Source organism: Tachysurus vachellii, chromosome 22 (assembly GCF_030014155.1).
Source record: "Tachysurus vachellii isolate PV-2020 chromosome 22, HZAU_Pvac_v1, whole genome shotgun sequence".
NCBI lineage: Eukaryota > Metazoa > Chordata > Actinopteri > Siluriformes > Bagridae > Tachysurus > Tachysurus vachellii.
In genome coordinates this window covers 3,299,274-3,325,000 of record NC_083481.1, presented here as the reverse complement: position 1 = coordinate 3,325,000, position 25,727 = coordinate 3,299,274, and the positions used below count along the sequence as shown (strand labels likewise).

Genomic DNA, 25,727 nt, shown 5'->3' with positions numbered 1-25,727 from the left:
TATCACACAAAACACCACTACTTTTATTACTCACTTTTACTCACTTTCCATTTAAAAAAAAATAGCTGGCTCTGAGAAATGTTTGTTTATTGTGTATTTAGTGCCATCTTTTAGAAAATATTTAGTTGACTTCGTTCTGCTTTCCCACTCTCTCCCACCATTGGAAGCAGCTGATTTGCTCCTGAATCTTTAATATTGTAAAATGATTACATCTCATAAATCTTTTTTGTTCTCTACTTTTTCAACATGTCAATAATATTTAGTTTTGTTGGAGATTTGTATCATCATGCAGATCATGTATCTCATTGTCCTGGGTATCTGCTAGAAAATAATATGATTGAATTGCCCAGAAATGTTCACACACCATTAGTCTCTTCTAAAATATTTTGGGTGCCTGTCCATTTCTTGTGTTCATTCTTGTGTCCAGTACATAGGCTCGTTTCCTGTTGCGGACTGCTGTTTGGATGAACAAGTTCAAAAGCTGCACTCGCAGCTGAAGTCCTTCAAGGTAACTGGTGCACAAAACCATTTTCTTTTTCTTATTTTTATACTGTCTACTTATTGTACACTCATATGGTTTAACTACTATCTATAGCGCTACAAGCGTAGACGCTATGTCTCGATGAAATTCTCCGTTAAAGGGTTGAAGGTTTATAACGAGGACGAGACGGTAAGATCTAGTCTCATCTTGGTTTGTTTTCTGAATAAATTAACCCATCTTGCAAGAATGATGTAATGTATGTATCCAATCAGACTCTTCTGATGGCCCACGCTCTACGGCGAATCTCGTTGTCCATCGCCCGGCCCTCGGATGCTCAGTTTGCTTTTCTTGCCCACAATCCTGGCAGCCCGGACACTCAGCTCTACTGCCACCTCTTCAAGGCCAGACACGCCCGAGCTGTATGTCTCCTCATGACCAGGCCACCATGTCAACACCACCTACTTTTGTTTACAGCCTCATTGTGTGTGTGTTTGTGTGTGTGCCTGCCTGCCTGCCTACCTGTGTGTTTTTAAGGCCCAGTTCCTGAACCTGCTGATGTGCCGCTGCTTCCAGCTGTGTTATTTAGAGAAACATCCAGAAGACACTGAGGAAAAGTTCACTGGGAAGAAGCCCACTCGTAGCCCCTCCCTGCTGAACCAAGGCTTCCCACTCAGCGTCAACGCTTTGGTATCCTTCCGCAGGGCACCGACTCAGGGTCTGCTGTCAGAGGTGAAAACATTGATTAAAAATCTTTAATTACCTTCATAAAATGCATTAACACACTTCAGTAATTAATTTGTCATGTTCTGCTTCCTGATTGATGATGCCATCAGGTCTCCTCCAAACCCAGTGCAGAGTCTGTTAGCAGTCCAGAAGACGTCTTCCTCACGTCACCGACTCTTGTACGTAAGCAAGCTATGAGGGACAAAGTGCTGCGCTCGGGGGCTTACCGTTCCTTCACCTACACGCCTGTAAAACAGCGGCACCTGCAGGAACGCTTGAACGCTCCACAAGGTGGGACGAGTGTTCAGAGAACACTGTCAAAAGTCAAAGAGTTCCTTAGGTAATGCTGACCTTTAATGTGGTAGACCTCACAGGGTGGTGTAGGAGGAGCTGTCTCTCACTGGGCTTTCTCACACAGGTGTCTCAGTTCATTTATTTACACTTTAAACACTTAAAATAATCCACAAATGACATTCATCATATGGACAAATAAACTAACCACAGGGGTGTGTGTGTGTGTGTGTGAGAAAGAGAGTGAGTGACTGAGTATATTGTGTGAATGTGTGATCTGTTTGTCTGCTGCACATTTGTGTCTAGGGTGTATGATGTGTGTGTGTGATACTGTAGATATGTCTGTGGGTAATAAGTGTGTGTGGTAAATGTTTGTGATTTTTGTGTCGACTCATGGTGTGTGTGTGTGTGTGTGAGACAGACAAGGGACAGGACAGTGTTCCAACGTGCAAGGTACGCGCACCAAGCTTGGCCGAAACCGAAGAAGCACTGGCTCATGCCGTGTGGAGCTGGGCTGGCGTCTCTAGGTGAAGTGGCCTTTATTGTTTTGAAATATTCTTACTACTTACTATTAACTTGTTCAATATAATAATAAAAAAAGAATCATTTTCAATGCTTTCACTGTACCAGGGTTCTCACAGTTAAGGAAAATCAAAGCTAAACATTTAAATATCGAGGGTGAAAAGTCAGACTGACTCATCTAAGGTTCTTTAGGAAGGTTCCAGTTTGTAGGACATTGAGCAAGACTTCAGATCAGCATAGAAAAAAGGAATCAGTTTTGTGTCTGTGTTGGTGTTTCAGTCACTGCAGTTCATCTCTGCTTGCTGACGATGTCCTCGGTTCCTACTTGCTGTGTCCCCACCCCAAAAATCCCTGTGTCGACTGTCTGCTCATACGCTTCCCTTCAGGTCTGGTCAGTTTGGCTATAAAGACCTCCAGCAATGGACAACTGTTCCTTGAGGTGAGCTTGGGTTTCATAAATAATTGTGTTAATAATAATAATAATAATAATAATAAAGGAATTGACGCAGTATTTGAGAATGCAGGTACAGTATGTATAAACCTTTTCTACATATTTAAGTTTGGAGAAAAAGTAAATTGTATATTGAAGTATAGATTCAATAGAAAAAAGTAAATTGAATCAGAAGGTCAAGAATTTATAATGAATAATTTGAGTGATCTACAGACTTGGAGCATAGACCAGCTACTTTGGGCTGTAAGTCGAGGTTGTGAAAATGTGGAATTCCCAGCACGAGTTCTGATAGACATTGCAGGACTGTGAGTCATTGTGAGGAGAGGAGGTAAAGTGTCATACAGTGTAAGGAACAGTTCAGCTCCTTCTCCTCTGCAGTGATGGCTCCATTATATGATTTAGCTCGAAGGACAGTGGTGGCTCAAGTAGATAAGGCTCTGAGTTATTAACTGAAAGATCAGGTTTCATGCCCCAGCACTGCCAAGCTGCCACTGTTGGGCCCTTGAGCAAGGCCCTCAACCAGCTCCAGGGTGGCTGTATCATGGCTGACCCTGTGTTCTGACACCAACCTCCAAAGTTGGGATATGTGAGGAAAGAATTTCACTGTGTTGTAATGTACATGTGACAAAATAAAGGCTTCTTATCGAACTTGCCTATAGTAAAAGCTGCTTGATTTGTTTATTTGCTAATTTGTTTTTTTTTTTTTTTTTTTTTATAAATAGAATTGTCGTGTGCAGTTTGAGAGTCTCACAGCATTGATCGAGCACTACACTGAGACCAGAGAAGAGCTGGAGGTGCCTCTGAGTTGCACTCGTGTTAATCACTGTTACGAATGGGAAGAGATCAAAGTCCAGATGAAGCGCTCACCAAAACTGAACAACCCCAAGAATAAGTCTTGGGTTTAAATCAAGTTTTTTTTTTTTTTCTTTTTTTTTCTTGTGTATATATTTTGTCTAGTTTTAGACTCTTAAACAGGGATCTGTTCTACTTTTTCTAGACACTTTTAACCTTTAATGCCACTTAACTCCAAAGTTTCTGCACTTGATACACAAACACAAGGTGACTCTTGATTGTTATATTTTTGTTCTATGGAATATTTTTTATTTTTTTTTGGGGGGGACCCTGAACCATACTGACTTTGTTCACTTTTCAGACAGCCCTGTAATTTTAGTGTTGTTCGTCTAAATGTTTTTTTATAACCCTTTTTAAACATTCCTTATGCAGTATTGTGAACTAGCCTGTGCTGTAAACTGAATCACACTTACAGGAGATTACAGGTTAGTTAAATTGTTGAAATGTTGAAATCTTGTGAATGATGTGAAAGTCTGTGCAATCAGATTACTCGATGGTATTTGTGGAACTGTATTTCAATAGCTCTAATCAAATTTTGACTTAAGAGCACTAAATGTAAAATTTTCTTTTCTAACGCAACCCGACCTTTTATTGTGATTTTATCAGCTTTATTACTGAAGCACTTTCCTAAGAGAATCTCATATCTCTTGGAATTCTATATAAATGCTAAAACAAACAGCAATTCCTTGTTTTGGTTTCATTATTTAAAGATTTATGTGAGGATCTTTTTATTCAACATTACTTGGCGGACTCTCCAGTGTCCGCATTTAAAATACTGTTTATAGCTGCTATAACATAAACATGTGCAATAACAAGAGCTTTTCTCGTGGGTGTTTTACAACACTAAATGTAACTGTGCAATTGACAGAAAAATGTCGCATTCATTAATAAATCTGAACGCATCAGGGCATGTTATTGGGGGGAAACGTCAACTTCGCAATCAAACAACCTCCTAATCAAAACACAACTGTCAGACTGTACCCGACTGTAGAAAGGACGTTATTCATAATAACACACTTGGGTGTTTATAACAGTTTATAATCACACCCTCCAGTGTCACCCAAATGAGGATGAGGTTCTCTTTTGAGTCTGGTTCCTCTCAAGGTTTCTTCCTCTTCCATCTAAGGGAGTTTTTCCTCGCCACAGTCGCCTCTGGCTGATATACAAACATTACAGTAGTTTATACATCAGTATGAATAATACAGTTTACGTGTCATGTAAAACTATTAGGCCTGACGCTTTCAATAGACAAACCTTAGTCACGGATAATATAAGAACTATTTTAAATGACAGTAAATTACACAGGTGTGTGTATAGCGTTAAAGAATAGCACAAAAGTAGCCACACTGACCCCTCATTTTTGTCAGTAAGTGAATTGATCTTTATCGCTTTTATATACGTGAAACTATTTGTTTTAGACTTTAACAGGGACTTGTTTACATTTTTCATTGAACCCGTTACACGTGCAGCTTTTTTCCCTCCATAAGCCCATCTAACATGGCGGCGCTGATGACGTATTTACGTAGACGCAGTTAAAAAATACACACTTGAAAACCTGCGCGAGCCGAGTTTCTGGTTGCTAGGGAACCGAGCACGCCACAGTACACACAGCTCTGCTAATAACAGTGTTTGTTTAACCTGGATTTTTAACACCGGAATGCTTTTATGGATCTGTGAATGATTAACAACTATTGTAAGCAAATATTTCTGCTTTTTTTAATCTGTTCTTAACTCTTAGTAAACAACGTTAGAGCAGGAGGAACAGAGAGTTGTTGTTTTTAGACGGCTAAGTTACTTTAGCTAACTGATCATTATGCTAATTAATTAATATTGTGTTATTTCTTATGACCTCATTTACTTAATCACCTTCTTCTATTATAAACAAATACCATTTCTGGTATTGTGTGATTGTTTGGTCCGAGAACATTATGCTAATAATATAATAATAATATAATAATAATAATAATAATAATAATAATAATAATAATAATAAATTATATAATAGAATATTATATAATAATATAAAATATAAAAATAAAAATCCAGTGAATTAAAACAATCCCTTTTTAACTGAACACTGAGTCAAAGTAGCTGAAACCTGCTAGTGGATAAAATATAAAATTTGAACATAAAATAGAATTAATTCATACAAATAATTCATACTCGATTTTATTTTCTAAAAGTAAGTTAAAAATAGGGGGGCACGGTGGCTTAGTGATTAGCACGTTCGCCTCACACCTCCAGGGTCGGGGTTCGATTCCCACCTCCACCTTGTGTGTGGAGTTTGCATGTTCTCCCCGTGCCTCGGGGGTTTCCTCCGGGTACTCCGGTTTCCTCCCCCGGTCCAAAGACATGCATGGTAGGTTGATTGGCATCTCTGGAAAATTGTCCGTAGTGTGTGATTGTGTGTGTGAATGAGAGTGTGTGTGTGTGCCCTGTGATGGGTTGGCACTCCGTCCAGGGTGTATCCTGCCTTGATGCCCGATGACGCCTGAGATAGGCACAGGCTCCCCGTGACCCGAGGTAGCTCGGATAAGCGGTAGAAGATGAATGAATGAATGAAAAAAGTTAAAAATAATAATAAATAAATGAATGAATGAATGAATGAAAATCCTAACTGGAATAATACATTTTAATAAAGTCTTAATAAATTTAATAAATGTTAATAAATAAGTGCTTAAAGTTGTACTGCTAGAAAATAAACCTTTTTTTTCATATATGTACAGTTTATTTTGGAGGTAATGTTTGTGAATATGTCTTTATTTAGGCTCCTGAAGTTAAAGTGTAATGAATGGTTTTAGTTTGTGATGTGTATTATAATGTTTTATCTTCAGTCACATCCTGTAGGCTTACTTTATTTTAAACCTGGCTTAACAAATGAGTTGTTCTGATTATATGGCAACAACACTTCAATATTAATAGTTTCCGATATTTTAGACTAAAAACAATCAATAAAAACAAAACATGTAAACCATTTCCTATACAGTGTTTACTCAGTATTACTCAGTACAGAGATTACTCAGTAACCTCAATCTAGCTTTAAAATTAATACATTTACATTATTTAGCAGACACCCTTATCCAGAGCAACGTACATTTTTATACAACTGAGCGTTAAGGGCCTTGCTCAGGGGCCCAGCAGTGGCAGCCAGGTGGACATAGGAATCAAACTCACAACCTTCCGATTGGTAGCCCAACACCTTAACCACTAGCTACCACATCCCTTTTTAGACGGCTAGTTTACTTTAGCTAACTGATAATTATGCTAATTAATTAACATTGTGTGTTAATGTTTATGACTTCATTTTCTTAATCACAAAAATAAACTTGACTCCTGTCGCAAAAGTAATCCAAAAATGTAAATAGAATGGACTTGTGGGAAGCTCGCTGAAATGTCCAGGCCGTCACTGCAAGTTAACACCTCGTCAAGAGCGTTTCATGAAAATCGGCGTGCAAGTTCTTCACTGTTGGCTAAATATTATAAAGTCAAACTGGGGTGAGTGTTTCCCGTGACGCCATACGACGTACACTGCGGAGGAGTTGCATGCATGAAGCCCATGCACCAAAAAGAAAGTCTTGAATTAGCCAGGGCTCATACTGACAAAGGTGAAGACTACTGGGACTTTATATTTTGCCGTGATGAGACAAAAGATGAATGTTTTGGCTCTAATGGGTTCCAAACTGTATGGTGTCCAAGGGTGAGGAGTACAATGAAAAATGCATGGTGTCAACAGTAAAGCATGGTGATGGCAGTGTTTTTGTGTGGGGTTTCATGAGTGCTGCTGGTGTCAGGGCGCTGTGTTTCATAGATGGCATCATGAATTCACAGACATATTGTAAAATAATGAAAGAGAAGATGCTACCAGGGGGGCACGGTGGCTTAGTGGTTAGCACGTTTGCCTCACACCTCCAGGGTTGGGGGTTCGATTCCCGCCTCTGCCTTGTGTGTGTGGAGTTTGCATGTTCTCCCCGTGCCTCGGGGGATTCCTCCGGGTACTCCGGTTTCCTCCCCCGGTCCAAAGACATGCATGGTAGGTTGACTGGCATCTCTGGAAAATTGTCCGTAGTATGTGATTGCGTGAGTGAATGAGTGTGTGTGTGTGTGTGTGCCCTGTGATGGGTTGGCATCCTGGTTGATGCCCAATGACGACTGAGATAGGCACAGGCTCCCCGTGACCCGAGAATAGTTTGGATAAGCGGTAGAAAATGAATGAATGAATGAATGAAGATGCTACCATCATTCCGTGCCCTTCGTCATTGGGCACTCTTTCAATATGATAATGACCCAAAACATACATCTAAGATCACTGGTTCATTTCTGTAGAGGAACAGGGTAAAAGTTATTCAGTGACCAAGCATGTCACCAGACCTCAACCCAGTAGAACTCATGAGAGGCTTTCTTAAAAGGCAAGTTGAACGTAATTCTCCATCCAGCATCCAGTAAATGAAAGAGTCCATACTTTAAGAATGAAGATGCTGTTCTTAACAATCAAGGAGCCCACAGAAAATATTAGATTTAGTTCAATTTGTTGTAGGGTGTAATCATTTCTGCAACACCTCGTTTGAAGTAAATGTATTCTTTTTCTTATTCTAAAGATGTTAGGTGACCACACTATTACTGTATGTTAATACAAATTAAATGTTTAATAAAACAAATTTCCTTCATATTCACTGAGCATTTGATAAAAAAATCTTAATTTTCAAAAGGGGGTGTACTTATTTATGCTGAGCAGTGTTTGCTCCTATTTTGGAAACTGAAACCAGCTCAGACTAAAATGAATCCCATACTGAAACGTTATATATGTTTAAATTAACAGAGCACCAGGATTAAAACTTAATCCAGGTTCACAGTAAAACTACAAACAGATTTGACATCTGATTATTTTTGTTTTGGACAGTCGTTTCATCTATAAATTTCTTTAATCCGGATTTAAGACTAATCGTTTTTTGGTGAAAATGTAACGTGCTTTAACATTGTTTTTATAAATCTCTTAATTAATTCCAGATTAAGAAAATGTTTATATATTAATCTGGTTGCAGCAGACTTGTGAAACAGAACTGTATTTGATGCTGCTTTAAGTTTTACAGTAAACTTGGATCTTTATCTGTATGAGCGTTTATTTTTTTATTAATCTGGATTAAAGTTTAATGTTGGTTTTGGTGAAATCCAGTGTATTACTTTTCAGTCATGAGGTAATCTGTGGATTAAAAGGCATCTATTTAACAATGTTACAGAAAAAGCCAAGGTCAGCGGATAGCCCGAGCTGATCTTTCCAGGATGGCGTCCGAGTCGGTGAAGGTGGTGGTCCGATGCCGGCCTCTGAACAACCGAGAGAAGGCGCTCAACTGTAAGATGGTGGTGTCTGTTGATTGCAGCCTCTGCCAATGTTTCATCGAGAAGCCAGGAGCTGCAGAGGAGCCGCCCAAACAGTTTACGTTCGACGGGACGTATTTCATCGATCAGACCACTGAGCAGATGTACAACGAGATCGCTTATCCTCTGGTGGAGGTCATGTCTTTTACACTGTGTTCATTCATACAATAGTAAAGGGAATAAAGCTACTGATATTTGTTACAGGCTGTTTTTTTTTTGTACTTGATTTGACTTACGTGATTAGAAAGTTTCGAAAGAAATGGTCACTATGTGCTGCGTGTGTCATCGTCTGTCATGTTGGATTGGAACATAATGGAGTAATAAACATCAGTATAATGGTGTACGTGACATCGGAGCGATTAGGTGGTGATTTACATCAAACATATTTGTAATAATATCTATAAAATTGTTTAAAAATAAAACCCTGAATGAAATTTTCCATGCGTGAAACAGAGCACGATGACAGACAGTAAATCAGACAAAAGCCTCTGTCTGTCGTAGCTAAGATCAAATGACACAATGACACAAATCTGACCCCTTAAATAGTGAACAGGCACTGAAGGACTCTACAGCACAAAAGCAGGTTTTGTGACATTTTAATCTTTAACTTTATCTACTTTCATGACAGGGTGTCACTGAGGGATACAACGGAACTATTTTCGCTTACGGACAAACAGGAAGTGGAAAATCCTTCACCATGCAGGGTATGCCAGACCCCCCAGCTCAGAGAGGGGTCATACCGAGAGCTTTCGAGCACATCTTCGAGACCATCCAGGTTAGATATTCTATGAGCTTTTTCCTCTTAGTTATATGCATAAATATTGGCATCTTTAAAGGAAATGGGCAAAAACATCTAAGTGAATAGAAAATTCCAAAATTACACGTGCACTGATTTGAAAATTCCAACAATTGTAGAATTTTATGAGATTTTTTTATTTATTTTTTTTTAATCAGATCTTTTTGCTCTCAGGAATGTATTTGGTAAATTAATAGCCACCCCTTAACAACATCACTCATTGTTTTGCCGCCAGGGTGCCAATAATTATGGAGTTAATTACGTAGAGATAACATCAGCCTGAAGCACAGAAGCAAAAGGATGGTTGAAAAAAGACGCATCTCAAGTACCTTTGTCTACAGTCAGCTATAATAATATATAATATATAATATATCACTATAAATATAACGTTACTCATTCCATATGTTTACTTGTGGCCAGCTCCAATAATGGAGGTGACAAAATTAAATAAATCCTCTTTGAGCTTCTGTGTATACATCGATTCTCCCTCTGTTTGACAATAAATGTACTGACTGCAGTTACTTGAGTTCCCAATAACATTGGTGTGGACATTTAAATGCTGTGATGTATTTTAAAGTGTGCAGAAAACACAAAGTTCCTTGTACGAGCTTCCTACCTTGAGATCTACAAAGAGGAAATCAGGGACCTTCTGGGAAAAGACACCAAACAGAAGCTGGAGGTGTGTTGCTTTTTTATTTAGACATTATATTAATATAATAGATACATATAATTCTGCAGGATGAGGTGGATATGCAGTGTGTGTGTGTGTGTGTGTGTGTGTGTGTGATTGTGTCGAGCAGCTGAAAGAGCATCCAGAGCAAGGAGTGTATGTGCGAGATCTCTCCATGCACACGGTGCACAGTGTGGTAGAGTGTGAGCGGATCATGGAGCTGGGCTGGAAGAATCGCTCAGTGGGATACACACTCATGAACAAAGACTCCTCTCGCTCGCATTCCATATTCACTATCCACCTAGAGATCTGCAACATAGGTGTGGTCTCGCTCGTGCAAACACAAACACGCACAAACACGACCATGTAAAAAACTGGAAAGACTCCAATCTTTTACTTCGAAGGTTCCTTCACCTGAACGTCTGTCAGATGTATGACAAACGTTTCTTCTGATTAAGTTTAAGCATTTAAATTTCCGTTACTAAACATCTGGACAATATAATTAATATAATTATATATGATGGTATATAAGATAAGTGGCACGGTGGTGTTTATTCCTCACAGATACCACCTTTAATGAGTTTCTTATGTTCTCTCTGGGTCAGTGTGGGTTTCTTCTGAGTTCTCCAGTTTCCTCACAGCTCCCAGTAACATGGCATTAGGTCAACTAGTGAATCTAAATTGCTCCTATGCTGCGCTATGATTGACTGGTGTTCCAGTTCGGGTGTAATTTTGTGTGTCAACCAGTATTCCCAATATAAGCTTGGGGATATTGTTAGATTGTATATTATTAGAGCTTAAATATGTTCCGGTTGAAATGCTGCAATAATTTGCAAAATCTTACCATTAAGCTATCAAGGTGAAATAAATGATCTTACGTCTTCCTCGTTTAATCTGAGATGCTGCTGGTGAAGACCATTTATGTGCCGGAAAACTCAACTTGGTGGACCTGGCTGGCAGCGAACGCCAGTCCAAGACTGGTGCTACTGGAGACCGTCTTCAAGAAGCCACCAAAATCAACCTGTCCCTGTCAGCACTGGGTAACGTCATCTCGGCGCTGGTGGATGGACGCTCCAAGCACATCCCGTACCGTGACTCCAAGCTTACTCGGCTCCTTCAGGACTCCTTAGGTGGCAACACACGCACTCTCATGGTGGCCTGCCTCTCCCCTGCTGACAACAACTACGAGGAGAGCCTGAGCACGTTGCGCTACGCCAACCGCGCCAAGAGCATCCAGAACCGTCCACACATCAACGAAGACCCCAAGGACGCACTACTGCGCCAATACCAGGAGGAGATCAAACAGCTGAAGGCGCTCGTCTCCGGGCAGCTCGGGACCGTACGCCTCGACTGTAAGATCCCTGTGGTTCTTAATCTTCACCGTAATCTAATCATTCACCTTTACTTAATGTTAAAAGTACTGCTGAACATTCCACGGCTCAAATATTTAATGACTTTTTTTGGTACGCTCCGATCAGGGCCAATCAGGGTGACCCCTGAACAGATCATGCATCAGTTCCTTGAGTTTCCTTTAGTAATAAATATTCTTGTCTAGTAAAGGTAGAAGATTCATAGTTTTACATGCTAAATATCCCCTATGTTGCGTGTCAGCTTTGCTAGCAGGTCAGCGGTCACAGGTGAGCACAGGCATCCAGTCCAGACCACAGAGCAGCGAGAAGGAGAAGATTAAACAGGTGGGTGCTGTAATATAAGAAGTTAAAAATGAATGAATTTAAATCTTTTTTTTTTGTTCCCAGAAATATTTATTTTACTCTGAAGAACAAAAAATTATTTCTTTATTGTTTAATCAAGTATAATTATATTCCTATATAATAATTCTTTTAATTAAATGGGAATTAAATAGGAATTCTTTGTTTATGACGGCACATCATTGAGAAACCGGGGTTTTTAGTTTTGAAAGAAAGGGTTTCAATTTTTTAAATGGTTTAAACAATGAGATTGAATTTGTCTAGATTTATCTAGAGCAACTTACATTTTATACAACTGAGCAGTAAAGGGTTAAGTGCCTTTCTCAGGGGCCCAGCAGTAGCTGCTAGTTAGACCTGGGATTCGGGCTCACACTCTTCCTAGCTGTGGTCTAACACCTTAACCACTAGGCTACCACATGCCTCCCTATAGGGATCCCTATGAGGTTTATAGAGAAAACCGATACGTCTGCGTCTAACACAAATACTGACCTGTATATCAGAAAACAGGCTTTTCAGCAATATATGAAAAGTAGCTGCTGCTTTAGCCTTCTGATAATGTTTCAGATAACGAGGCTTGCTTTTTGAATTTTGAATATTTATACACTACAGTCTCTACAGAGCTAGACATGTAACAGATGCTATTAATGAAATCATTTGAAAAATGATTAACGAGAGTGTGTGTGTGTGTGTGTGTGTGTGTGTGTGTGTGTGTGTGTGTGTGTGTGTGAATTCAGGATTACGAGGAGAAGCTTGCCAGACTGCAGGCAGACTACAACGCAGAGCAAGAATCCAAAGCAAAGCTCCAGGAGGACATTGCAACCTTGAGAATGTCTTATGAGAGCAAGCTGTCCAGCCTGGAGAGAGTAAAGTCTTCCCGAGCCTGTACGATCACACCACGGTGCTTATAGTACAAATAGTTCAGATTAAGAATTAGATTAAGCACCAAAGATGTACAGTACATGACAGGATATAATATGTAAAATCCAGCCTGAATCTTTAGAGTTTATAAAGCCTTAAAGACAAGTCATTAGTTTCTTCTTCTTTCATCGTTCTGTTTTCTCTTTCATACGTCACCCACAATGCCATTCGTCTACCTGCTGATAGTGGTGTCAGTGGTGCTTCATCACTATATAGAGAATGATGCGGCAGTGCTTTAGTCCTATAGTCTGTCCTGCTCTATCACCTCCTCGTCTGTACAATCCGCTCACAGATCAGCTTCCAAAGCACAAACTATCAATGCACTCATCATCTCGTAGATCTTTAACTATTAGAGTTCATGTCTACTAGCATCATACAGCTGTATTGCATTCTGGGACCTTAAGTCCAACTTTTACTTTTTTTTTACACTATTAATTATAATACGATTTTAATCATCACTGCAAAAATGTTGAGAGATCGAGCTTTTGTTGTTAGGAGCTAAAAGTAAAACCTGACCCTTATCTTTTATGAATTAGCTTCTCTTATTAAACCCCACAGTATCTGAGCTAGTTACGGTAATAACGGCCCTTTGTGACACAAGCATGACAGACAACGTGCAACTTTCTTACAGAAAATATAAATAAAACACCTAGACGTTAACTCTAGACATGTTTAATGTGATTCAGGATGGTGTTTTCCTTTAATGCTGAAACATCATTATAAAGTTTTGACAATGTCATGACTAAACATCTTATGGAACCTTTTCCACACGCTTTTTAAATAGTCCTGAACAGTTGTCGTGTTTCTTTCTATTTATCTATATGTTAATTACAATAAAAGTAGAATTACATTCTACATGCTAACATTTTTCTCTCAGCAGCAGCGCAACGTTTTATTTCCATGACGTCATCAGGTCTGGACTTTTCCGCAGCAGACGACTCCACCAAAGAGATCAGTCCTGTAAACGGAGCCGCCCCTGAGCCCTCAGAAGCTTCCCAAGACACGTTACAGGTCAGCGACCTTCCCGTTTTATCAGTGAATTTTTCACGGATTATTCACTTGGGTCTCGTGTTCCATTATTACACACACGTTTCTCACAGGAGAGCGAACCAAACAAAGGAGTTATAAGAGTGGGTCCAGGGGGAGAGCCCGGAGTTCTAGAGTCAGCGGTCGTTGCTACGCCAGGCCCACTGGATCAGAAACATGTTTTGGAAAGGTGAAGTTACTCAGCTAGTGATTTTCTTTTTTTTCCACAACAAAGACATAAATAATTCAAGGTCACGTCGGAAATCCGAATGAATCTGACTGATTCTCAAAAAAGTGTGTAGTCTTTTTTTTTTTTTTAAATTTCTTTATTGCTGTATTAGTGAGAGTGATGATGATGATGATGATTATGATGATGATGATGATGATGATGATGAGGCACATCGTTACAAACACAGTTGCAAGTAATGCTAAAGAATATGAGCATGCAGACAACAGGCTGTTTTGACCTTCAGGCTTCATCAGCTAGAGCAGGAGTTTGTCGGTGGCGAGCAGTCGAGAAACGAGGAGCTGAGACAGCGGCGGAGACAGAGGAAGACTCTGGCTAACCAGAGGAAGAAGCAGCTGATCGAGGCTCTGACTCAGTTCAGTGATGAAGGCGACGCCGTCCTGCTCAACGTCTATGACTCCATCCAGGAGGAGGTACACGCCAAGAACAGACTGCTGGAGAACACACAGAGCAAGGTGTGTGTGTGTGTGTGTGTGTGTGTATCATCACCTGTAAAGGATAAACTTTAGTCTATTTATTGGATAATAAAATGTAGTTCATTTTACAAATAAATTATTTGTGGAGAAACATTTTTAAAATATTAACATCTCCACAGTTGTCAATAATTACAAGCTACATGAACAAAATGAATTCTGAACCTTACATCCAGTCATTTGAGTAAATTCTGTATAATTTTTTTACAATTAAATAAATATTAAAATATAACACAATGGTGACACTAGTTGTCATTACAATGGCCTGACTCTAGAGACTAACGTTCCACCATATCAACACTACATGAGAGTTTTATGATCTACACTTAATTCAGAAGTTGTTACTATGGTAACGTTAATATATCGCATTAATATAAACCTCCGACTTGTCATTACGTTTCTTCAAAAAGCTAAAAGCTGCCAAGTTGGAGATCCGAGATCTGCAGGTGGAGTTTGCGGCTGAGCGTGATGACTACCTGGCCTCCATCAGACGTCTGGAACGTGAGACGCAGCTCCTGCAGGGCCTCCTGGAGCGCATGGTGACGCTGGTGCGCAGGGACTGCAACTACAGCAACCTGGAGCGCCTGAGGAAGGAGGCGGTGTGGGACGAAGAGAGCGGCGTGTGGAGGCTGCCCGAGGTGCTGCTGCAGAAAACAGCGCTTCCTGCAGGTGAATTCTCTGCTGCTGCAACATCCCACCCTTGTGGTATGTTTGTTAGCGATTACCGACTCGAGATGATGCTGGTTTTTGATGGCCAAGGTGTTTCTGACTCTCAGCAGTGCCTCCATCGGCAGCTAGCGGCACTTCCAGACTCCCAGGACGCAGGAACTCGGCCTCGGATCCAGCAGAGCCTTTCCTGGTACCCGCTTACTCGAATACCCTTAAGTCTGAAATGTATTGAAAAAGTATTGCCACATGACAATATTACAAAGCACAGTTTGTCTGTAATATCTCTGAGACTGTCTTTAGCCCTATTCGGACGGGACTAGTTTTCCAAACGACGTTTGAGTTAGAATTTTTTTCAGCCGAAGTCTGTCATTTCATGTATGCATTCGGACGGGACTAACATCTCTGTGTTTATTACGGAGGTACAGTAGGAGTGTCTGTGTTTTACATATGCACAAGACAAATGTAAAAAATGTTTAACATCATATGGTTTTATATAGAACTTCTTATATAGAACCCACTGGAATAAATACGTTTTTATATCATTTTCACGTTATGTCATTGACTATAGAAATGAAAGTTACTCTTACCTGAAACTCATATTACAGTAGCCAGTCTTAACAATTTACGTGATTTGGCTCTTCTTGTTGATTTCATTTTTTATTTCTTCGCAGGGTAGCAAACACATTTACATCCATTATTGGTGTGCAGAAAGCAGAAACTTCAATACCGGTGCACTAGGGTTAATACGGTAGTTCACGTTGACCAAAACAGACAAGAAAACGCGTTTTGGAAAAAACATTTTCGGCAATCACAGACATTCGCATTCAGACGGGATTAGATTTCTCAGAGGAGCGCCGATTTTGCTGAAAAACAGTAGGTCATTTGCTCTGGAATTTTTACACAGGTCGTGTGAGAAAAAGACAGACGTGGCAGATTCGGACGGGATTAAAATCACAAAGTACGTCTGTGAAACTGAAATTTCTCTAACGACCCCCTGTAAAACTAGTCCCGTCCGAATAGGGCTTTTGATTATTGGGGCAATGGAAACACTTTTTAACATGACAGACTGCATCTTTAATGTACTGTAGATACTGTAATACTGAGCTACAAACCCAAATCCCAAGATATCACAAATCACAGTTTCTCTATGTTTAAAAACATAGAGAAACACCTTAAATGTGCTGTAAAATGGTACCTATTGAGCCACAAACCCAAATCCACCGAAGGCACCACTGCAAAATCACTCAATATCATAATATCACAATGAACACTTGTGACGCACACTGCACCTATGTTTCTGTAGGAGGAGGAGGACCGTTATAAAGAGATGCTAAACCGCAGCGACAGTGAAAACATCGCCACTAATTACTTCAAGATGAAAAGGGCCAATCAGCTTTTATCAGGAGAGTCCATGAAGAACCTCGGTAAGAGCACAAGTTTCCTCCTTTTGTTCCTGTACGTACACATGCAGTGTGATTCAGTGACTTGGGCAGCCTTGGTAAAGATGGTAAAAAAAAAAAAAGGTAAGGAAATAATGTCTGTGCTTATTCATAGATATGCCAATGGAAATGTAACTGAATGTAACTGAACCAATATATATTATTTTAGTGAGTGTTAAAGGTGCATTTACCGTTCCTGGAGAAAAATACGTACGTACTAAAGGTAAAAAGACAGCCTTAAAGGTCCACAACATCACCAGTGATCTGACTGACATTACAAACAACCAATCACATTCTCTCACCCATATTTAACAAAAATCCTGCATAACTTTTTAAGATGTGATCCTGAGACTATATCTTGCTGTGCGAAGCTCAATGTGTCACCGTGTTCAAACGTTTCAGCTTCAGCTCTGAAATGGAATTATTTCAAAACACAATTTACTATATTTACAGACCTCCAGGTAGCAAAATCACAAACTCTATATGTTCCATATCTTCTTATACATCTAGTCATTCTGCTGTTCCAGGAAACATCCCGTCGCATCAGAACTCCTGCGGCTCAAACTCCAGCGCGGAGGCCATCCTCCCTCGCCCGTTTCGCCTGGAGTCTCTGGGCATCATGCCAGCCAACAGCAAAGCCAAGAGAAAGAAAAGCAAAGTGTATGTCTCCTGTGATGGTATCTGATCCCCCAGTTTACTGTCCTTGTGAGTGAGCTATATACAGGGAGTGCAGAATTATTAGGGAAGTTGTATTTTTGAGGATTAATTTTATTATTGAACAACAACCATGTTCTCAATGAACCCAAAAAACTCATTAATAGCAAAGCTGAATATTTTTGGAAGTAGTTTTTAGTTTGTTTGTAGTTTTAGCTATTTTAGGAGGATATCTGTGTGTGCAGGTGACTATTACTGTGCATAATTATTAGGCAACTTAACAAAAAACAAATATATACCCATTTCAATTATTTATTTTCACCAGTGAAACCAATATTACATCTCAACATTCACTAATATACATTTCTGACATTCAAAAACAAAACAAAAACAAATCAGTGACCAATATAGCCACCTTTCTTTGCAAGGACACTCAAAAGCCTGCCATCCATGGATTCTGTCAGTGTTTTGATCTGTTCACCGTCAACATTGCGTGCAGCAGCAACCACAGCCTCCCAGACACTCTTCAGAGAGGTGTACTGTTTACCCTCCTTGTAAATCTCACATTTGATGATGGACCACAGGTTCTCTATGGGGTTCAGATCAGGTGAACAAGGAGGCCATGTCATTAGTTTTTCTTCTTTTAGACCCTTTCTTGCCAGCCACGCTGTGGAGTACTTGGACGCGTGTGATGGAGCATTGTCCTGCATGAAAATCATGTTTTTCTTGAAGGATGCAGACTTCTTCCTGTACCACTGCTTGAAGAAGGTGTCTTCCAGAAACTGGCAGTAGGACTGGGAGTTGAGCTTGACCCCATCCTCAACCCGAAAAGGCCCCACAAGCTCATCTTTGATGATACCAGCCCAAACCAGTACTCCACCTCCACCTTGCTGGCGTCTCAGTCGGACTGGAGCTCTCTGCCCTTTACCGATCCAGCCACGAGCCCATCCATCTGGCCCATCAAGACTCACTCTCATTTCATCAGTCCATAAAACCTTAGAAAAATCAGTCTTCAGATATTTCTTGGCCCAGTCTTGACGTTTCAGCTTGTGTGTCTTGTTCAGTGGTGGTCGTTTTTCAGCCTTTCTTACCTTGGCCATGTCTCTGAGTATTGCACACCTTGTGCTTTTGGGCACTCCAGTGATGTTGCAGCTCTGAAATATGGCAAAACTGGTGGCAAGTGGCATCTTGGCAGCTGCACGCTTGACTTTTCTCAGTTCATGGGCAGTTATTTTGCGCCTTGGTTTTTCCACACGCTTCTTGCGACCCTGTTGACTATTTTGAATGAAACGCTTGATTGTTCGATGATCACGCTTCAGAAGCTTGGCAATTTTAAGAGTGCTGCATCCCTCTGCAAGATATCTCACTATTTTTGACTTTTCGGAGCCTGTCAAGTCCTTCTTTTGACCCATTTTGCCAAAGGAAAGGAAGTTGCCTAATAATTATGCACACCTGATATAGGGTGTAGATGTCATTAGACCACACCCCTTCTCATTACAGAGATGCACATCACCTAATATGCTTAATTGGTTGTAGGCTTTCGAGCCTATACAGCTTGGAGTAAGACAACATGCATAAAGAGGATGATGTGGTCAAAATACTCATTTGCCTAATAATTCTGCACTCCCTGTATAAGTCAATTTAATGCATAAAATTTATTTATTATAGTGTGTCATTTAATGATGATTAACTGAGCTCAGGTCAGTGTGTGAAAGTCTCCTTTATCAATTCTGCCAATTAACCAGCACATGTATTAATTAAGACAACAAATCTTATTGGTCATTGTGGGTTTATTTTTTCATGGCTGGAATAAATATTAACACAAGATGTTCATTGTTTGTCTCATTTTAATTCATCATTTAATTCATCAGTTAATACAAGCATTAATCATTTTGTTACTATTACTAATAATGGATCAAGGAGAGTTTACGGTGTAAAGGACGGTGTAAAGTTTAAGTAAAGGATAAAATGTGAAACGTTGAACAGCAATTTCTACATTTAAATGTTTTATTCTCTACATTAAATGTCCTGTAATCAATCACTTATAGCACTAGTTCCCTCCACATACTTCTCTTTTCCCTTTGTCTCACTCTTCAATCTAACAAGATGTAAATAAGCAGCTTGTCATGTTGATATCGACCCCTAAAAAAACGTCCTGAAGATTTCCTGCAGCATTACGGTTTTACTTCACGTGTAGCCCCGCCCCCAAAATAAGCGAAATCAAAAAATTAGCACAACATGGACATGCCATATATCAAAACACTCAGCCCGATGAGGGGAACTGCCTCACGCGTGTTTTGGTCACGTCACGTGATGCCACGTGTAGCCCCGCCCCCCAAAGTAAGCGAAATCAAAAAGATAGCACAACATGGACATGTCATCTATCAAAACACTCGGTCCCATGAGGGGAACTTGTCACGTGCAAGCACCATTCACATTTTCTTCAGCAAATGTACCTCCAACTTGTCCTTGTCTGGTCTCATCACATCACAGTTTTCAGTGAATGTAGATAAGCAACCATTACAGGACAAAGACTCCTAGTGCAAAGCATCATCAGATGACGCTTGATCATTCTGACGGCTATGATCCTTATTAGGTAGTGTTTTTTCCTCAGCACATGCCATTCCTTGTTTAGTAGGGATGCTACCATTGCTGGTTGTCAGGACAAAAGGTGCAGGAACCAGGAAAGTCTTAATTTGATTGATGTGATGTTTTTTGACAATAGTGCAACCTGACTCTGGAAAACTTTCAGCATCACCAGTGGAGAGACCGACGTCCTCTATGGAATCGATGGTCTCCTCTAAAAACTTGAGACAGTCCTTCTCTTCTGCTGAGAGATCCTGCCAGCTATCAGTCCCCGGAAAAGAGTTGCAGGATGACCTGAAAGCAGCAGGAACAACAGATAAAAAATCTAAATCAATTCCCTTGCTATAATATCTGTAGTCTCACAGACAAAGTTCAGACAAAGTTAAACTATAACTGTTCAACAACAACAAAAATCAGATGATCCAGAGGACACCACACCTACAGTGACGTCTGAAGCGAAGGAAGCAAGAATGGAGTGATATACCAGGATATAATAAAGAAGAATTAAATCTTATTGCTGATGAAACTGAATCTGGACCTTTCAACAAGACAACAACCCCCAAACTGGAAGCCAAAATCAAATCAAAGTATAAATCAAAGGTTACTGGTACACTGGAAGGTAATCCAATCTCCTGATGTTCAATGAATTTGTTATAAATTTGTGGAGGTTTTTGAAAGCTTATGTAAGCTTATAGAAGCAAAGCCAGTTTGCTAAAAGGAAACATGCTTTACTTCTCACTGTAAGACCTCTTAAAGCTGTTATTCGTCATAACGGTTTTGCCGATACTGTTAGTTCTAATGTTGTTAAATAAATTCTAAGTGTCTGAATATTTATTTCCCCTCACTGTATAACTGTATACACAGTTGTTCGAGTAAAGCTCCATATACACGTACATGTCCTGATGAACTCCACGTGTTGTGCAGTGATGCTTTTTGCTAATCGTGTTTCCAAAGGTTTGGGAGTCATCACTGGAAAAATCACTGTGCTCTGTAACTGTGGACTCGATGATCTCCTCCAAAAAACCGATACAAGCCTTCTCTTCCGTGGAAAGATGCTGTAAGTTACCATCACTCTGCAATACACACACACACACACACACACACACACACACACACAAAGATAAGCACAACATCCCAAGCACAACAAGGCAACAAAAATATTTTAATTGTCATCCTGTTCATAAAAACACATAAAGCAGTATTGAAATTTATCATTCAAAAGCATTAAACAGGAGCACAGTGTAAGACGCAACAGAAACGTATCAAGTCCAAAAATATTGGCACCCTTGTGGAAATAATCAACCACATGCTCAGGGCATAGTTTTATTTTGCAATACCTCATTAGAAAAGCCTTTAAAAACAGGGTCATTAATTAATTAATTTTATGGACTATTTAATAGATTGCTGAAGTTATATATAGTCATGTGAAAACGCCTGTGATTTTAATAAAATAGCGAAACATATGAGCATTAAAGGAAATTGAGATGAAAGAAATGAAATTCAAATTAAAAGAATGTCGTTTTTATAATTATCTGTAAAATGTTGTTTTTTAAAAAAATCCAATTTCTTGTGAGGAAACAGTAAAGTCACCCCCATATTGAGTTGTACTTAAATGGATAAAATGGCCTACAGGTGTATCATATCAGGTGCAAATTATTAGAACATTGTTACAGAGCATTTTGAAGAAGGCTTGTCTTATTTAAACCTCAGACACTCACTCACTCACTCACTCACTCATTTTCTACCGCTTATCCGCACTACCTCGGGTCACGGGGTGCCTGTGCCTATCTCAGGCGTCATCGGGCATCAAGGCAGGATACACCCTGGACGGAGTGCCAACCCATCACAGGGCACACACACACACACACACACTCTCATTCACTCACGCAATCACACACTACGGTCAATTTTCCAGAGATGCCAATCAACCTACCATGCATGTCTTTGGCCCGGGGGAGGAAACCGGAGTACCCGGAGGAAACCCCCGAGGCACGGGGAGAACATGCAAACTCCACACACACAAGGCGGAGGCGGGAATCGAACCCCCAACCCTGGAGGTGTGAGGCGAATGTGCTAACCACTAAGCCACTAAGCCACCGCATGCCTCCCCCTAGATCAGAAATTGACATTTCATAATAAAGAAATGAACATTTAATGTGATGTCATAATTTTTTGCTTTTTGGTGATGTCTCTTAAATGGTGCTAATTCTGGAGCTGTAGCCCAACAGTCTGGTTTCGAATTTGTAAAATCTCTACTCTGAATTGTAACACAAATTTTACGCATCCGATTATCAGGTGACATTTTTCGTAACCATTAATCACACAATCTGCTTGCCTTTTTATTTCCATGTCACTTTTTGTCTTTAAGGAACAACAAGAACAAATAATTGAGATCTCGATTTTTAATTTTGAATTGACAAAATTATGATTTTTTTTTTAGGACATTTATTATAACATCCAGAAAAAACATGTGCTCATGCAAAATCAAAGGAACATGGACTGAATCGATTCAGGTAAAGAAGTTAGACTCACAGCTGGAGAGCTGAAGCTGATGATTCTGTCACAGCTGTTGGTACTGTCCGTGTATCTGTGTACTTGTCTCTTCATGTTGCTCTTGGACATGGCAGTGTAAATCCAGTGTAAACCCTTATCATAAAGATGTGAGGATCTTTGTATTCAAAAAAACTGGGACTTTTGTCTATCGATGAAACATTACTAGTGTTACTTGTACAAGTGTGTGTGTGTACACAGAAGGCTTTATGGTCATTTCAGTGAAAAGAGTTTGTGTAAAGTTTATTATAGTTTAATGTACAAAGTCCTTTCATTAAACCAGTCACACAACTGAATTGGGTTACAGCAAACCTTTGAACTGATCAGTGCTGTTCTCTCAAACTGCACACCTGATTTACCCAATAACTATAATAATCAGAGGTGGGAGTAAGTCATGTGCAAGTCACGAGTAAGTCTTAAGTCATGAATGTCAAGTCAAAGTCAAGTCGAGTCCCCCATCTCTGAGTCATTTAACTCAAGTCTGAGTCAAGTCTCAAGTCATGAATGTCAAGTCAAAGTCAAGACAAGTCTTTTTTAATATTCGTCAAGCAAGTCTCAAATTTGTGACTTAAGTCTGACTCGAGTCAAGTCATATGACTCGAGTCCAGTCATATGACTCGAGTCCCCCATCTCTGATAATAATGTACTGTTTTGATGAGAGTCGTTTTTTTTTTTACTAACTTGCATAAATTATAGTTCAACCACGTTTTCAGATGAATATCTTAACATCTGACTGAACATCTGTTTCCTGTCCTGAATACTGGTAAAGAATTTATTTAAATATTATAATGTAAGTTTTGCTTTTAAAATGATTTACATTTACAATATATACAGTATAATCATTGCAATAACTATTATAATATACGGTCTGTTTTATTCTAAAGCCCTAAAAGCATCTTAGTGTTTGTGACGAAAATGCCAGCTCAACAACTCGACAAAAAAAAGACTCGTCTTTTAAACGGCTCTCTCAACCACTGTGTTTTAAAATTCATAATTTTTATATAATTTGATTTAATTTGATTAACAAACAACAAAATCTTTGAACAACGAATGCAAATGTATCTGTATAATGATTCGTATGCTAACGTTATTCATTTAAACCGGAGAAATTGCTTTTTTTGGTTCCCAATGTTAATTGAAAACAGTCAATCCGTAGAGCCGATTCTTTCGCAAACAACTGAATTAATGATTAATAAAAACCCAATTTGTGTTAAAAAAGTGTAGACCTACTGATTCATATGATGTGGCACTGGTATACTAATGGTCCATCTTTTAAACATAAGAAGAAATAAATACGCTTTTGTTGCTTAGGAAACTTACCTGTCCTGAAAAAGACCCACAGGTAATCCGGTGTCTAACCCACTAAACGTTATTGGAGTAGTGCACTTTGAGATCCAGCGCCAATAAACGAATAAAAATTGTTCTGAAACAGGTGGGACTACCGTTAACCAATCAAAACGCAAGCCGCTGTAGGCAGCGACCAATCAGCGTTTAGGAAACAGATTCAAGGATCTGCCATGATTCCACTTGATTATTTGATATATTTTATATATTATTAAGGTGGATTCGTGTGATCTTATGACTTTTTTTGCACATAACACATTGGTACCACACACCTACAGACCATCGATAAAAGATGTAGCCTGTTACATGACAAATTCCAAAAACTACCTATTTCTAAAATTTTATTTCACAATTCATTTGCTTGTGATTGTGAGAAAGAGAGAGAGACACTATGTTTATGGTCTTTCATGGGGTAAAAGCCAGGAAAGATGTTCCCTTATGAGCGTGTGCACATTTATACAGTATTATACCACTCTCTCACTCTCACTCACTCATTTTCTACCGCTTATCCGAACTACCTCGGGTCACGGGGAGCCTGTGCCTATCTAAGGCGTCATCAGCCATATGATGGATCTGATATGATCAGATGGATATACAATAACAAAGGAGTTTCCCAAAATGTTTGATTGGTGTTTTCAATTTTATACTGAAATGTAATGCCGTGTCATTTTTTTTATTTTTTTTTATTTTCTTGGTTAAAAACCAAAAGCTTTCTCCTGACAGTGTCCTCAAGCACACGGAAATAAATATTTAGATATTTAAATCAACCACCAGAGACAAGATTTGATTTAGATTTTTATGAAGTATGCAAATATATGCAGATTTAATTAGACAAAAAACCTCATTTGCACAAATAATTTAATCTAAATACTGAATAAATTCTTGTAAGGAAATGAACAATAGTAAAACATATTTGCATTGCCATAAACCATGCCAGCTGAATGAGCTATTTTTGTGTGTAATTTTAAAAAAAAAATGTCAATATCGAACAAACATATAATGCGATTAATCGATTTAAATGGACATAAGCAGCATGTTAATTGTCGAGTCCAGTTAGCTGACTTAACACAACAGGTTTGCTGACTAGAATTATCGGTTATTATTACTGTCAGATTTGGAATAAAAAAAACCCAAACACCTTTGATACTGAAGATAATATTAATTTTGACCAGAAATTGTAAATAAATAGTAATTTTCTGTTGTTTATATAACGTTTCCGTGTCCGGTTTTTGTGTTAGCTGTGTGTAAAAATCGATCGATGAACGGCTGGATGAAACCGTGTGACGAGTGAGCATGCGCCGAGGAGTTTGATTGGTCCGGGAAGTCAGATGTCGGCGCAACACCGGAAAGGGGGCGGGAAGTTTGTGCATTTGACTGGGATGAAGCTTAAAACAGGTTTATTAAGTTAATTAAATTGAGAAACTTTAACTCAGACATAGGGTTGCAAAATTCCAGGAATTTTCAAGGCTGGAAACTTTCCATGGGAATTAACGGGAATATATGGGAATTAACTGGGAATTTAAAAAAAAAAAATGCAGAGTTGCCTATAACAAGGAACTTGAATGTAGTTTTAAAAAAATCTTGCAGCATAACTGTGTTTAAAACAAGAAGATTTAATGCAATTGAAGTTGAATTTGTACCCTGCGTTCCTCGGTCACTTGCATACAGCACGCTGCTTACTGGAGCGCCATTGAGGCCACAAACCCCCTGCATGTACTTGCATTCTTCCATAACATGCACAGTAACACTATTTAGGCTCATTTAACTAGTTGCTTATTAGCATGAATATTAATAGAATATTGGCTTTTTATTAAGCACATATTAACGCCTTATTCTTCATGACCTTATTCTACATTCTTAATTGTACCCAATACCTAAACTTAATAACTACCTTACTAACTCTTAATAAGCAATAAATCAGGAGTGTTACCACATGCACAGATAATTTGATGA

The 25,727-nt window shown here is 39.3% G+C and overlaps 3 protein-coding genes across 5 annotated transcripts in view; 2 read left to right on the top strand and 1 right to left on the bottom strand.

Moving 5' to 3' along the window:
• The window catches only part of sh2d5 (SH2 domain containing 5), an 8,314-nt gene extending 4,312 nt beyond the window's left edge, over positions 1 to 4,002 (top strand). Inside the window, exons 3-10 of the mRNA XM_060858627.1 lie at positions 428 to 508; positions 596 to 670; positions 754 to 900; positions 1,016 to 1,210; positions 1,315 to 1,495; positions 1,917 to 2,022; positions 2,297 to 2,456; positions 3,191 to 4,002. Of these exons, the coding sequence (XP_060714610.1) occupies positions 428 to 508; positions 596 to 670; positions 754 to 900; positions 1,016 to 1,210; positions 1,315 to 1,495; positions 1,917 to 2,022; positions 2,297 to 2,456; positions 3,191 to 3,373 (1,128 nt within the window). The 3' untranslated portion in view covers positions 3,374 to 4,002. The remainder of the gene's footprint in view (positions 1 to 427; positions 509 to 595; positions 671 to 753; positions 901 to 1,015; positions 1,211 to 1,314; positions 1,496 to 1,916; positions 2,023 to 2,296; positions 2,457 to 3,190) is intronic.
• Positions 4,003 to 8,560: 4,558 nt separating this feature from the next.
• On the top strand, positions 8,561 to 17,440 carry kif17 (kinesin family member 17). The gene is made up of 14 exons (XM_060858362.1): positions 8,561 to 8,828; positions 9,322 to 9,468; positions 10,067 to 10,168; positions 10,290 to 10,479; positions 11,059 to 11,511; positions 11,771 to 11,853; positions 12,603 to 12,750; positions 13,664 to 13,797; positions 13,887 to 14,002; positions 14,286 to 14,514; positions 14,943 to 15,201; positions 15,309 to 15,391; positions 16,505 to 16,625; positions 17,168 to 17,440. Exons 1-14 carry the CDS (start codon positions 8,598 to 8,600, stop codon positions 17,323 to 17,325), a joined length of 2,454 nt encoding a protein of 817 aa, XP_060714345.1. The 5' UTR covers positions 8,561 to 8,597; the 3' UTR covers positions 17,326 to 17,440.
• A 1,626-nt stretch (positions 17,441 to 19,066) lies between these two features.
• On the bottom strand, positions 19,067 to 23,809 carry zgc:158258 (uncharacterized protein LOC791186 homolog). 3 transcript variants are annotated; one of them, XM_060858363.1, is made up of 4 exons: positions 23,751 to 23,809; positions 22,413 to 22,578; positions 20,775 to 20,953; positions 19,067 to 20,174 (listed from the first exon to the last, which is right to left on the bottom strand). In XM_060858363.1, the coding sequence occupies exons 2-4, from the start codon at positions 22,500 to 22,502 to the stop codon at positions 19,832 to 19,834; spliced, it is 612 nt and encodes a 203-aa protein (XP_060714346.1). In that variant the 5' UTR covers positions 22,503 to 22,578; positions 23,751 to 23,809; the 3' UTR covers positions 19,067 to 19,831. The 3 variants fall into 3 exon arrangements, with proteins under 3 accessions (XP_060714346.1, XP_060714347.1, XP_060714348.1); XM_060858364.1 differs by having other exon boundaries at positions 22,413 to 22,526; positions 23,751 to 23,808; XM_060858365.1 differs by lacking the exons at positions 22,413 to 22,578; positions 23,751 to 23,809 and adding an exon at positions 21,814 to 21,956.
• Positions 23,810 to 25,727: the final 1,918 nt, after the last annotated feature.

Bases quoted from the DNA above. Each gene is read 5' to 3' on its own strand.
- kif17 (XM_060858362.1), top strand. From the start codon at position 8,598: ATGGCGTCCGAGTCGGTGAAGGTGGTGGTCCGATGCCGGCCTCTGAAC. The intron at 13,798-13,886 runs GTCAGCGACCTT...CGTTTCTCACAG, and splicing joins CTTCCCAAGACACGTTACAG to GAGAGCGAACCAAACAAAGG. The intron at 15,202-15,308 runs GTGAATTCTCTG...TCTGACTCTCAG, and splicing joins GAAAACAGCGCTTCCTGCAG to CAGTGCCTCCATCGGCAGCT.
- zgc:158258 (XM_060858363.1), bottom strand. From the start codon at position 22,502: ATGTCCAAGAGCAACATGAAGAGACAAGTACACAGATACACGGACAGT. The intron at 20,954-22,412 runs GTGAGTCTAACT...TGTGTATTGCAG, and splicing joins TCAGCTTCAGCTCTCCAGCT to AGTGATGGTAACTTACAGCA. The intron at 20,175-20,774 runs GTACGTGTATAT...TGCTGCTTTCAG, and splicing joins CGTGGAGTTCATCAGGACAT to GTCATCCTGCAACTCTTTTC.